We start from the raw sequence: 13,624 nt of genomic DNA, 5'->3' as shown, positions 1-13,624 counted from the left end.
TTATAATCAGTGAAGGATTAATGTACACATCACTTTAATGTTGCAGCTGATAGAGGTGGGGTTAATTTGAACTACTTTATAATTTCCTCTGGGATGTAGTGGAGTAGAAGTAGAAAGCAACATCAAATGGACATAATCAATTTGAGTAAATGCGCTTAATTACTACTCATATAATATTCTCATATTCTGATTATCTCGTACTTGGATATATGGAATAACAACAACCCAAAACTATATTTCTACAAATATCAAACCATCCTCTATTTTGGATGTTTCTTGTACAATACAGAAAAAAATGATGTGATTTACTGAGGGTTAGCCTGAAGCCCTATCTTATAACTTTTGATTATCACAAAATACCACACCCACACCAGACTTTACCTGAACACTGTTTTATTGTTTGAATGTTTACATTTGAACTATGTTCAATTAGACTTTGAGACACAGAGAATACTCTTGAGAATGGTAACACACACACAAAAATCACACTGAGTTGTATTTTATTCTTGTGCTAAGTGTACTTTCTGCCAAGGGACTGCAGATGAAAATTAGCTTGAAGCTAATTCTGGTGCAATATTTCTAATTGTGCATGGTGACTTCTAAATGAAGAGTAAAACTAAACTAGAAAAATCCTCATGTTCACACACAACCATACAGAAACTTTGCACAACTTGAATATACTTCCACGGAATATGTGGGGGAATCTACGCCAGAAATTCAGCCGCTATTACTATTTAATTAACAGTGCTGTGATATAAACTAATATTATTCTTCTGCAGCCAAAATTAAATTTACTTACAGCACATGGCAAGTTAGTATTTTTGATACTAAGTAAGTAAATGCAGGATTTTAAAGCTTTAGTGATGGCACTGTCACAGTTAAGAGCATCCCGTGCAAAAAAGACAAAACAAAATTAAAGCAAGCATCTCTCATTCAGTACGTGCATTAGAAATATCCAAGGCCATGTTCTGATTGTCCTCATTTGTCAAGGCAAGAAAACATGCTGTCAGTTGTTTTCATGTAACATCATCATGAGTGTGAATATTCTGAAATATTGTATCTAGTATCTACATTACAATAATTCTCTAACATGTGTTGTTACGGTAATGAAAGGAACACACTGCTAACTGAAATGTGGCTTCTCATACTGTTCAGTATGCATGACAGGATCCATAAACACGCTGGTTAGGCTCACCATAGTTATCACCACCAGTGTACTTCCCCTGACATGCCAGACTGTTCACCTGCGGACAAACAAGACATTAAACAAGCAAGCAAACACAAAACAGGAAACAATACTCTGTGGTAAAGGATCACATCACATGATTTATCTTCAGTAAATACGAATAAATAAAAGCACCTCTGCTCTCTTGATGAACTGCTCAGTGGCGGCTTTCTCGTTCTCTTTATGTCCTCTCCAGGCTCTGAGTGCAGACGCCTGCAGGGCTCGGCCAAAGGAGAACGTCAGGACCCAGGGTTTGGCCAGAGGGCAGTTGTTGATGGCATTGAGGTGGACGGAGGCCTCCTCTTCACTCTGACCGCCTGAGAGAAAAGCCACGCCTGCAGGGAAAAAGAAAATGTAACCTCTTTCTACTCTGTTTCTGCAGATTTCAAACATTTCTGTGCTTAAATCCTCTTGGCCTACCTGTGACCGCTGGGGGAACAGTGCGGCGCAACGCGGTGAGAGTTGCCATAGCAACCTCTTCTGGGCTGTACTTGGTGGAGCAGCTGTGCCCAGGTGTCACCATGTTGGGTTTGAGGAGAGTGCCTTCCAGGTACACGTGGTGGTCAGACATGGCTTTGTACACTGCAGCCAGGACCTGCACTCCACACATTGTTCCACCAAACAGACAGCAGAGTTCACTCCCTTTCACTTCTTATTCTTGTAGTAACAACTTCACACACCCATGCACATGCAGTATGTAAGAAAAAAGAAACCCACCTTCTCAGTGACGTACTGGCTGCGTTTCAGGTCGTGATCTCCATCAGGCAAAATCTCCGGCTCTATGACGGGCACAATACCTTGCTGACCGAGAAAGGAAATATCAGAATAAGACGGACCCACAACATCACAAAGATACAGTATGTAGACAAGCTATATGATACTGAGTTGCTGACCTGCTGGCAGATGCTAGAGTAGCGTGCAAGAACATTTGCATTTTCAGTGATAGCAAGTTTAGATGGATTGGTGTCACTCATTTTGAGCACACAGCGCCACTTTGCAAAGACGGCTCCATCCTTTTTATACTGTGCACAGCGCTCTGACAATCCATCCAGACCTGTGGAAGAGGTTTAAAAAAAAAATGTATAGATCGTCTTAGTAATGGGAATTTTCTATGGGTGGGATAGTTAGCAGTTCTCTAAACCAAAGATGTTTTTGTCTGACCCTGTGTGGTGGTTTCTCCACAGGTCCCTGCAAGGGGGACAACACCCTTGTCAACCTGAGTAATAAGGGATAGAGAAATGACAACAATGGTAACTTCTTATATACAGAAACAACTAATGATTAGTTCAGAATTCATTACCATATGGTTACATTTTTTAATCAAAAAATCAAGCTGTTATCTTAAAAGTGGTGCAGCACAATATGCCACATTTATATTATTTGGTACTAAACTGCCTCACCTTGACGCCAACCAGGATACCCCTGTCCCTGATCATTTTGACAAAGGGTACGCCGTTATCAGAGTGCTGGTACAGCGTCTCATGGAAGAAGATGACCCCTCCAATGCAGCTGTTGATGCGATCGTCCGCACTGAAGAGAATCTGCCGGTACTGTCTGCGGTTCTCCTCTGTGTTCTCCACTCCCACCTGGGCCAGCCGCTTAGCCATGCTGCCTGCAGTGAACATAAGGTATGTGATGTGCACACGAGATGTTAATATCCATACTATGCACTGGATGATCTTTATCAGTGACAGAACTCACTGTTGCCTGTGGTTGTACATGTTTTCTATAGTTAGTGAAGTGAAGAAAGGAAGCGAGTGCTACAGACCCACAGACTCATCTGCAGCCAGGATGCCCTTCCCTGGAGAAACTATGCGTAGAGCAGTCTCATGTAGCTCCTTCTTCTGCGACTCGGAGAGCGTGGGGAACTGGTGTGTCATCCTGAGTAACTGTCCGAAAGCCTTTGGTGGAAGATGTGACCTTATGATTCTATTATTCACACGTTAACTACCAAAAAGACAAGACATGGTATCCTTGTATGAGGTTTGCTAATGTAGAAAATGCCATCCGTTTCTCTCTCTCTCTCTTTTTCTCAAATGAAGCAGAACCACTTTAAGGTTGAACTATGATAGTGGCAACAAACTGGTCCTTTTAAGTATATTCTCAGCTGGGAAGTATCTCCCTCTATAGATGCAGGTCTAAAAACATGAAGCTACATGCAGCTGTTTTGGCATGCAGGCCAACCATAAAACTTTGAGTGCACGATTATTTGACAAGAAAAGATTGAATACTTAAACTTCTTATAATTGTAGATCTGCAATGGAACCAACGATAAGCCAACAAATATGACCAAAATATTAAGATAAGTCTTCTTTGACATTCACATGTTACAGCAGCACCAGAACAGGCAGGAAATAGGTACAACAGTGGCATAAAAAGTTAAAATCTCAAGACAAATGTGAAATTAACGAAACATTTCCATGGTGTAAAAGATGAAGTGGAGTAAAAATGACATCTTTGCAACAAACTTAAACGAGATAAAATATTAAGTCCACTTTAAATACTCATGGATGCCCCTAGTTATCTCCATTGTTCTGTTTACATTAACCCGCTAAAAGCTGCAAGTTAAAAGTTAATAGCTTGATACAGGTGCACACGGATTTACACACTAAAGTCAGTGAAATAAATCATTTAAAGAAGACAGGCGAGGTAAGCCCACTAACAGAGATGAGCAGCGAAAGGTCTTACCTGACACAAAGTGAAATCAAATGTGTCCCGTCTACTGATGTGATGAACACTGACGGAGCCTCTCAGTCAGCTCTAGTTTGTATCCAGCTCAAGTGTGTCACACCTCAAAAGCCAACACCCCTGGGCGGGGCTTGCACGCCCACTTTTGCCCCATATAAATGAGAAAATCTTGATGATTCATTGTTCTATTTAAATGTAGCAATAATTTTTGCCGTGCAGCTGCTTCTTTTTCACTCTGAAATGGCAAATTTCAGTCACTGCAACAGCAAACTCAATCTGAGTGTTTCTAAACATGCAGTGTTGTAAATAAATCGGAAAATTTTACATACACACTGTTTTAACCTTGTCAGCTTCAGTCCTTATTCAGGTTGATTATGAAATGATAAATGATGTATTCTGTCCGATCCCTCCCAACCTAATTTAAGCATTTAACCCTACCCTGTGGCGTTCTATTTTTATTCTAATTAGTAAAAATGTGCCCTAAGGAAGGTTTCAAGTCTCCTGATAATTTGGTCTTCACCCTCAGAGACTCCAACAGGGGTGTTGGAGTCTCAGAGCAATTCATGCACTCAACGGCTTCTTTTGTGAGCTTTAAACTGTAAAGAAAATTATGTAACGTGTCGGAAATAGAAAATAATTTCCAGGTTCCAGTCAATGTAAATGAATAATGGTAATACAGCCCAGATTAGATCAAAATGAGGTCAGCCAAATCATTTTCCATTTTGAAGAAGGAATTTTCAACTTTTTTTCCTTTTTGTATCGTGGTTATGTTGCATTGGCTGATTCTGGTTGAAAGCTTACAAATACAAAAACTTGTGTAAGTGGTATGAATCAATCTTTGTTTTAAAACACTAACAGAGAAAATGAAACGAGCTAAACATTTCTATCTTTTGAATTTAATCGTGATTGTTTGACAAAGTTGAATTATTTTTATGAATTGCGCTGCATCATTGCAGTACGAGCTATGTGCAGGAAACTGCATGTTTTCTGTAGTGTGTTCTGTTATGTAATGTTACTATTTGATTAGACACAGTAGACTCATTTCAGAAGACTCCCCTCTTTGCTATTGTGGGTCAGTGTGCCTCTGAAACTAGATATGGGTCACTGGACTGCCTGCCAGTATACAGCCACAACACAGACATGGTGGACCTGTCTAAGACAAGGGCCTGAGAGGGAATTCAATGTCAGGAGGCAGCGTGAGGAGGAGTCGGTGCACTCCCATTCAGAAGATACAGTTTAAAATAGATACAAGACTTCAGGAAGTACAGCAATTATACATGGTTGCCTCCGCCGGGACTCTCGATTTTTTTCTCTGTTACCTAATTAAAAAGCATTTAATGATGATACTCAATCTGGTCCTCAATTTTCTGTCCTATTAAGGTTGTCCTCTATGGGGTTTGTGAGTGCTCCTCTAAATAGGTCAACCCAGGGCTGAAAGTTGGCCATAATGTATCCAGGTACAATCGTCGTGTGATAACTAATATAAATTAATAGCAGGACTAATCTACGTAACACTGGTTAAGGAACTTTATGTAACTTTCCTCAGAGAACAGCTGCAGGCAGTGACAAGTTGTCATGCATTTTTTTATTTTTGAGGATTTCTCTTCCACGGTGACTTTAAAGTTGAGACTAACGCTTCATTCCTGACCTCCAGAACAGCTACTAAATGGACCCTGTGATGAAACTGTTTTGTCAGTGTAAACATTTAAGCCAACATGGACGAGATGTCTTTAAAGTGCTAAGAAAAAAAAGTTTAAACATCTACAATTTCATTATTAGGCAGCTTTATTGTTTGAGGAAGATCATGTGATATGATTGACAGCTCCAGAACAACTGTGGAGTGGGACCATGAAGTGAGATTGTTTTGTCAAGTCAACTGCAACTGTGTTGTACCATATATATGCTACATTTATATAGTCTGTTAAAATCCACTTACTACCTTGTTTCAGAGCTGTCAACCACATCTCATGGCTTTTCTCAGCACATTGAGTTTGCTCATCTGTCATGGGAAGTGGCTCAATTTCCATTATGTGACTTACTGTAAATACGGACCTTGAGTCATGTAATAACAGGTGGTCATATAAATATACATATATATTGTAAAAAAATCTAGTAAGTGCATCTTGTGTCCAGACCTTATTTACTGTCAAACAAGTGTTTGATGGTCAAGAATGAACTTTAATTTCTGTATAACAGGGATATCATATGAGGAAGTATAAATGGACTTTGTTGCTGACATTGTTGACCTCTTTATAAAGTAAGTTTAATGAAATATTGTAGAAATGTTGCAGTACAAGACAAACTATATTAGCCTTTTGCCAATTCCTGGCAATGGACAGAATGGAGGCATTCATTTTTAAGGCAGGTAAATTAAAAGAACATACATATAACAAAACAACAGACCGTCTACTAATTGTCTACTAATAGAACTAATTGCTCTACCAATATCTCATACTTCTGAACCTTTTAATGATAATTAGACTCAAAAAGCACATAGTAATAAAGACAAATCTCTGATCATAAAGATCGACAACCAACTTTACGCTGCTGTAAAGCAAGTGAGCAAGTCAGCAGTGTTTGTGAAAACAGTGTAACCCTCACAGAAAATGACAGTCATGTCTGGTTTATGTTGAACATTTAACATAAAGCACCACTCACACTTACGGACACTGATTCAGTGACTACACTAAATGAGGATGACCCGTAAATATCCCAGTATTGTTTGATTGGATAGTGAAACAGTTTTGGGACAGTGAGGTATAAACATAAAAAAACCCAAAAACAATAGCATTTAATATTTAAATCAATCTTGCAAATAACAATTTATACTAATGTTGGTAACTGAGCTTTCCATAATAATGGTAGTGTAAAAAACTGAAATGCTGTGTAAACTTTGGTATTGTAACCCTCCCTAAAATCATTTTTTTGTCATTGATAGATACCTGATACTTTATTAACTGTAAATTAAAATATAGATTGAATTCTGTTTTTAACCTGAACAGCGCAGCTGCTGCACCTTCTTCAGCCCGGAGTAGTGTCTGCAGGTGTAAACTGCAGGGCAGTCTGTGTGTCATCAGAGAGGCATGGGTAAATAAAAGTTCATGAAGCCTCTCTGCACCACCAGCTGCTGCTCCTTAAGCTCATTGCTCTGAGCACACGGTAATAACTGAAGCTGACTCAGCATATCAACATTTTTATGGACTCGCATCCTCTCTCATCTGCACAACAGCGGTTGGACAGTAAGAGATTAATGTTCAGGGAAACTTAGGACTTAGGACAAATTAAGATCTGAGTTTCTCATGTCTAGTCAGAGTTACTGTATTCAGCCACAGAAACATCCAGTCTTAAGCTTTACAAGTCTGCTCTGTGTCTCGGCTCAGGTCCATGTTGGCCAAGGTAGGAGACAGTTCAGACGGAGTCGTGGGAGAATGAAGGATTTTATCACAGTCAAAGTTATCAAAGTAGTCCAATGAAAGGCCTCTCCTTGCTTTGGCTGCCCAATCAGGATGAGTCCTGAGCTCAAGGATGAATTCAACAGGCGTCTTTTGGAGGATGTGAGGGTCAAATGAGGTGCCACGAAAGAAGGCCTGCATCTTGAAACACTCCAGATTACGCAGGCGGCTCACTGGATTCTTGCACAAAAGCTGCGTCAATGAAGAGGGAAACAGATAAGACGGTATATCAGTATATTTCACTCAAAGGGAAAGTGAGAGAAAGGAGAATCCCATTTACACAAACCTCAGTGAGCAGTAAGATCAGAGCAGAGCTGAAGGAGTTGGGCAGGACATAAGGAAACTCTCTGACCTTCTTCAACATGGTGCTGTGGTCTGGCTCTGCAGGCACTGGAAACTAAGTGCATTAAGAAATGCTCAGGCAGGTTTACGCAAACCAGAGTGACTAATAACTGACATAGCTGATGAATATTAATTTTATGTGCCTTCACCTCTCCTGTCACCAGTGAGAACAACATAATGCCAAGAGACCACCAGTCAGAAGCGTGGTTGTATGGACCCCCACTTAAAACTTCAGGAGCTGTTTACACAAAACGGGGGAAGCAAAGATGATAAAAAACCTCAAGGTGAGAGAGCTACTTAACACAGAATATATAAAAAAAGGAATCACTATGACATTTGTCAAAAGCTGCAAGACTGGAGAGCAAAAAACAACATTTATGTTTTGAGGAAAAGCCTCTGTCAGAAAACCCAAAGCAGTATTATGTAGTGTGCATCACAGGTGCATCATATTCATAACTAGGCCGACTGAATCCAATGGGAGCACAACACAGGTGGGGCTGTAATGGTGTTGCAGCTACAAACAAAGACAGAACTTCAGCACAATCATCTGCTAAAAAGCAAGCCCCTACAGTGAGCCAATTTACTGAATACTGGAGCTCAAACAGACACAAATCATCATTTCCATCAAGTGAGAATATTCTCTTGAGAAATATGTCATTTATTAGACCAAAATCTCACCCATGTATTGGATTGTCCCACATATTGTAAAAGCTCGTCCTCCTCGTTTCAGGCGATGTGAGAGCCCAAAATCAGATAATCGAAGGTGACCTGGATGATGGCACAGAAACACATGCTGAAACTACTGCTACATTACAAACTTACTGTTTGGTTTATATTTATAGAATAAAGCAGCAAATGTTTCTATAAAAGGGTCTTGCATTTCTTGAATTTAGCCCTGGTGTTAGGTGCAGCACTTACAGTTGATGTTTTATCTATTAGTTAATCAAGTGTACTTACATCATTCTTTTGTTTAGTGGCTTCTCAGCTATTATTGCAATTGGAAGATGTGTTGGTTTGTGTGTTAGCCTTACTAGTCTTGTGGCATCTTATCTGCTGTAACCTGTTACCTGTGTCTCTTTTGCTATTTGTGATTGTGCATGTGTGACCAAACTGTTGAATCTAATGACCACAGACTCTTCTACTGTTATCTTTTACAAACCAGAAGTCAAAAATATAGACCAGCATTACCTTGATCACTTAAAAGAATATTCTCCATCTGAAAAAAATTGAAAAATGATTAACCTACAAAGTCATAAATATAAGATGTAATTATATTTTATCAGGCTAAATACATCACATATAAAAATCATACCTTTATATCTCTATGTATGATCCCCATGTCATGTAGGAATCCTAAAAATAACAAACACAAGACAGAAATCACACATGTAAAACAAATTTCAAGTCAATATTAAAAGTCAGTATGATGAATGTCTGTTTGACACTAACCCAGCGCACTGCCCAGCTCTGCAGCAAAGAGGCGGACCTCATCCTCCCCAAACCGGCCCTTCAGTAACCAGTAAGTGTACAAGTCTCCAGTGCCGCAGTAGTCGCACACTGCAGAGGACGACACACAGATGCTCCTGAGTTTTAATGCAGGTCAGCTTTGTCTGGAATAAAATATCAGAAGTATGGAAACCACAAGAAGATAAAAGAAATGAAAAGATTTTCTCATCCCACTGTTGCTGGGGAAAGGAAGAAGTGAGGATTGAAGTTGAGTGAAGTTACAAATACACATGCTCTTGTCTGGTTGAGTTATATTTTCCTTTGTCAGTAACCTCAACTGAAAAAAAATGAATGATGGAAAGATATAAAGTTCTGATCACGGTTTGTAAAAACTGTAAACTCGCTGGCAGTGCAGCAGCTGCAGCCACACTGAGCTTTACCCAGCGCTTTCATTGGATGGCAGTGCACCTCTTCAATATCCAGTGCAGGGGTTTGTGATTGAACTCGAGGATGCATGGGTGTACAACAGTCTACTGTATGTTAGTATAGGACCGGGAGGGTGGGGGGGGGGTAACTTTTCAGGAACACAAAAAGCATAGGGATAGTAAAGGGGGAGGGAATCGAACTGCACCATTGTTTATATTTATCAACTCACTAATGAAGAGGTTGCGCTGCGTCTGCCAGCAGTCCTGCAGATTGTGGATAAATGGGTGTTTGAGCTGCTGCTGCAATGCAACAGTCAACACGCACGCACGCACACGCACGCGCACGCACACACACACACACACACACACACACACACACCACACACACACACAAACACGGAGTGAGAGTGAATATAACAATGAATGATGGACAGGGAACTTCCTATAGGATACCATGATAATACCATGTAAATGAGTGAGTGACTTATTTATGGACGGAAAACAGAAACTATGTCATTTATCTCACAGTGATCATTTGATTATTTGATTGTAGCCCTAAAAATACTCAGACACATGTACTCGATATACCATACCCACATACCCACTCAGTCATTTTGCGTTTTGTGTGCTTTACTGTATCCTCACTGAACACTTCATTAGGAACACCATACCAATACCGAGTAGTTCCTTCTTTTGCTCTGAAAACAGCCTCATCCCATCAGATAACTTCTGCAGATTAGTCAGCTGCACATTCATGCTGCCAATCTCCTGTTCTTCCTCATCCCAAAGGTGTTCTGCTGGATTCAGATCTGGTGACTGGGGAGGCCACTAAAGTTCACTGAACTCATTGTCATGTTCATGAATCCAGTTTGAGACGACTTTTGCTTTGTGACATGGAGCATTATCATGCTGGAAGTAGCCATTAGAAGAGGGTACACTGTGGGCATCAAGTGCCTAGTCGACTGGTATTACGGTGCCCAATTTGTGCCATTAAAAAAATTCCTCACACCATCATACCATCACCAACACCAGCCTGGACTAATGACACAAGGCAGTTGGTAGTGGTAGTTCATCCACCTTTTTTCTGCTCACCACAGTTGTACAGAGTGGTTATCTGAGTTAGTGTAGCCTCTCTGTCAGCTCCACCCAGTCTGGCCATTCTCCTCTGACCTCTCTCAACACTTTCCACAGAAGTGAAGCTCACTGGATGTTTTTTGTTTTTTGCATCACTGAGTAAAATCTAGAGACTGCTGTGTGTGAAAATCCCAGGAGATCAACAGTTTCCGAAATACTCAAATCAGCCCACCTGGCACCAACAATCACACCATAGTCAGAGTCAGTGCGATCACATTTTTTACCCATTGTAATATTTGATGTGAACATTACCTGAAACTCCTGTATCTGCATGATTTATTCACTGCACTGCTGCCACATGATTGGCTGACTGAATAACTGCATGAACAAACAGGTGTACAGGTGCTCCTAATTAAGTGCTCAGTGAGTGTACTGTCAGAGTGTAAGTCCAATTCAGTGAAGAGCTCCTCAGTTTGTCAACACATACAAACTCTAAGATATCAGGTCATTCGGCAAAGAAGAGAAAAGTAATCAGGCTTTTTAATTTTTTCATTGGAGTAAACATTTCCTCTTTGTCCTTTGTTTATAACTGCAAGTAAAACATTCCTCTCAGCAGTAAAAATGCGAATGATAGCAAATGATAAAGCGATTATCATAATAGTTGCAGATTAATTCTTGCAGCTCTCGCATAAGTATAAGAACAGTAAATAACAGTGCTTCTACCTCATGATACCTTTTTCCACAACAAAGATTTTTACTCTGTGATATACCTGAATGATGACTTCCTCTTTTGACTGCTCCAGCACTCCATGCTTCAAGATCTATGACTTTGGTAGAACCTACACAAAAATGAAAATGATGACACAAGACATATTTTACGTTCATATAGAGTATAAGGCTGTTATAGTCCTGGTTATTATGGCTCAACTAACCTTCACAGCATAGATCTTCTCCTTAAAAATGTCCTTCACTTTAATGATGGGTCCATATGATCCTTTAGCTATGAGGCCCAGAATCTGTGAGCACAGAAGTACAGTTATCTCACTGTTTCCACTACTTTTCCTCACTCTCCCTGATGAACTGCAACATCTGCCCTAAAGATCAGTTCTGTTCAACAGTCCTACGCTGTGGTCCAGAGTACCTGGAAATGCTCTTGTCCAGGAAATTTGCGGTGTGGGAACTCGGGCAGAAAGACAGAGATATAAGCTGGAGGAGTCCTGTCCGTGTCTGATGTCCCAGCGTTGTCCTCCGGAGCCAACATTAGCCCGGGGGCAGGCAGCCTGTCATCCAGTCCCACGGGCCGGGAAAATACTGCTGAGTGCCCGAGTCTGTGAGCCATGGAGACCCCCATGTTTGAGAGGAAACCATGACTGAGTCGACGCGGGGCAGTTGGTCCCTCTTTCTAGAAAGGAAAAAGGATAATAAGAATTAAAAGCTCATTATCGGGGTGGAATGTTGTCAAGTACATTTACTCAAGTAATGCACTTAAGTAGAATTTTGAGGTACTTTTACCTACTTACTGTTACTTAATACTTAAAGTCCAAGTATTATATTTTATTGTACTACATTCAATTGACATTTGTAGTTACTTTCCAGATTAAGATTTTTCACAGAAATCATATAATGAGATTTAACATGGACCATCCATATACATTGTTACATACAGATAAGCAATGGGCTGTAAATACACTACCTGAAAATACAGTTGTTAGAATTAGTTCGCTCTCAATCAGCTACAACATTAATGTGCTGCTTATATGTCAGTGTATAAGTCATGTAATCTAATACATAATAATATAACATTCTGAACAAGGCCATACTCCTGTGTTTTTGTAGTAATAAATATATTTTGCTAATAAAACTTCTATACTTTTACTTGAATAAGCTTTTTTACCACCTATAGGCCTACTATAAAATATCTGAGTACTTCTTTAACCACTGCTTTTTAAAAAGCACATCCTTGTTGCCTTGCCAATTATAAATTTTTGAATTAAATTAAATTAAAATTAAATTATTTATCACTGCTCGTTTGCAACTTTTTTTCAAACATAACAAATAAATCTCTTTCTAATAAGTCAACAGGTTTGCAGTTATTAATATTAGTATAACATTAATAAGGCGTCAAGTGTAAAAGAAAAGTGTCCTGAAGCTTCATATTTGCGTCTAATCAAATTGTGTAGTCACTTGCTTTTGAACACAATGAAGTAATTGACACGCTTTCCAAATCTAATGACATGTAAAGCAAATTTAATCGGCTAAAGGCATTTCTATCAGTGCTGCACAAGCACCTATTGACCCTCATGCTGCAGGTCGGAGGGAAGGTCACTAATCAATAGCTCCATTTTTAGAAAAGACTTCACTATGACGTGTGCACATGTTTCCTGCACAGCAATGAGCCGTGAACCAACACAAACATATCATGGACACTTTACTGCTCTTACAAACATGGACAATCGCCAAAACGTGGATTTATACACATTCCACCGCCTTCGTTTTAAAAATCCAAATCAAGTGGCTTGATTTTGTGTAATTGTACCATAAAATATTAGAAAAACGCTCCATCCAAAACACGAGCAGTTCTCTAGCATCTGGTATTTTACCTTACAGCTCACATCTACATCTACATGTAAATGACTCCAGTCTGATTGACTCACCTTGTTCTTACTGACGTCGCTGCCCATCACATCCTCGAGGGTAAACAAACCAAAGTATTTCACTCAAATCTGAGTAAAACAGCGGCAGCCTCAGCTTTTCCTCTCGCATCCTTTTTTGATTCAGAAGCGCAAGGTCCAATTCATCGCGTCACATCCACGTGTCCGTGTGTTTATGTGTCTTGAGGAGAGAGAAATGTTTGCAGGGTGTTTGCAGAGAGTCATCCAGAGCGGGAAGAACTCGATTCCGCTCCAGTTAAAGCTGTCACATTAATGATCGATCATTCCTCCGTTCCCCAACTTACTGCGACTCACAGACCT

At 40.0% G+C, this 13,624-nt stretch overlaps 2 protein-coding genes across 3 annotated transcripts; both read right to left on the bottom strand.

Moving 5' to 3' along the window:
• Positions 1–376: 376 nt before the first annotated feature.
• aldoca (aldolase C, fructose-bisphosphate, a) lies at positions 377–4,042 on the bottom strand. 2 transcript variants are annotated; one of them, XM_056373233.1, is made up of 9 exons: positions 3,914–4,042; positions 2,994–3,126; positions 2,626–2,837; positions 2,387–2,441; positions 2,119–2,279; positions 1,943–2,026; positions 1,646–1,820; positions 1,361–1,560; positions 377–1,244 (listed from the first exon to the last, which is right to left on the bottom strand). In XM_056373233.1, the coding sequence occupies exons 2-9, from the start codon at positions 3,103–3,105 to the stop codon at positions 1,152–1,154; spliced, it is 1,092 nt and encodes a 363-aa protein (XP_056229208.1). In that variant the 5' UTR covers positions 3,106–3,126; positions 3,914–4,042; the 3' UTR covers positions 377–1,151. The 2 variants fall into 2 exon arrangements, with proteins under 2 accessions (XP_056229208.1, XP_056229209.1); XM_056373234.1 differs by having other exon boundaries at positions 2,994–3,172; positions 3,914–3,990.
• Positions 4,043–5,957: 1,915 nt separating this feature from the next.
• Positions 5,958–13,580, bottom strand: rskra (ribosomal protein S6 kinase related a). Its single transcript, XM_056374821.1, is given in 12 exon segments — positions 5,958–7,557; positions 7,652–7,762; positions 7,857–7,945; positions 8,386–8,475; positions 8,896–8,923; positions 9,020–9,060; positions 9,157–9,264; positions 9,809–9,878; positions 11,423–11,491; positions 11,585–11,668; positions 11,794–12,054; positions 13,307–13,580. Coding segments are annotated over 12 exon segments (1,278 nt in total). The 5' UTR covers positions 13,334–13,580; the 3' UTR covers positions 5,958–7,257.
• Between the last annotated feature and the right edge of the window lie 44 nt (positions 13,581–13,624).

Source organism: Seriola aureovittata, chromosome 4 (assembly GCF_021018895.1).
Source record: "Seriola aureovittata isolate HTS-2021-v1 ecotype China chromosome 4, ASM2101889v1, whole genome shotgun sequence".
In the NCBI taxonomy this organism is placed as follows: Eukaryota; Metazoa; Chordata; class Actinopteri; order Carangiformes; family Carangidae; genus Seriola; species Seriola aureovittata.
This window is presented reverse-complemented; position numbering and strand designations above follow the sequence as displayed.

What these genes read in the sequence shown, in the direction of transcription:
- aldoca (XM_056373233.1), bottom strand. Translation starts at nt 3,105, where the DNA reads ATGACACACCAGTTCCCCACGCTCTCCGAGTCGCAGAAGAAGGAGCTA. An exon ending in TGGAGAAACCACCACACAGG is followed by an intron (nt 2,280 to 2,386) that starts GTCAGACAAAAA and finishes CCTCTTCCACAG; the next exon opens with GTCTGGATGGATTGTCAGAG. An exon ending in ACTCTAGCATCTGCCAGCAG is followed by an intron (nt 2,027 to 2,118) that starts GTCAGCAACTCA and finishes TTTCTCGGTCAG; the next exon opens with CAAGGTATTGTGCCCGTCAT.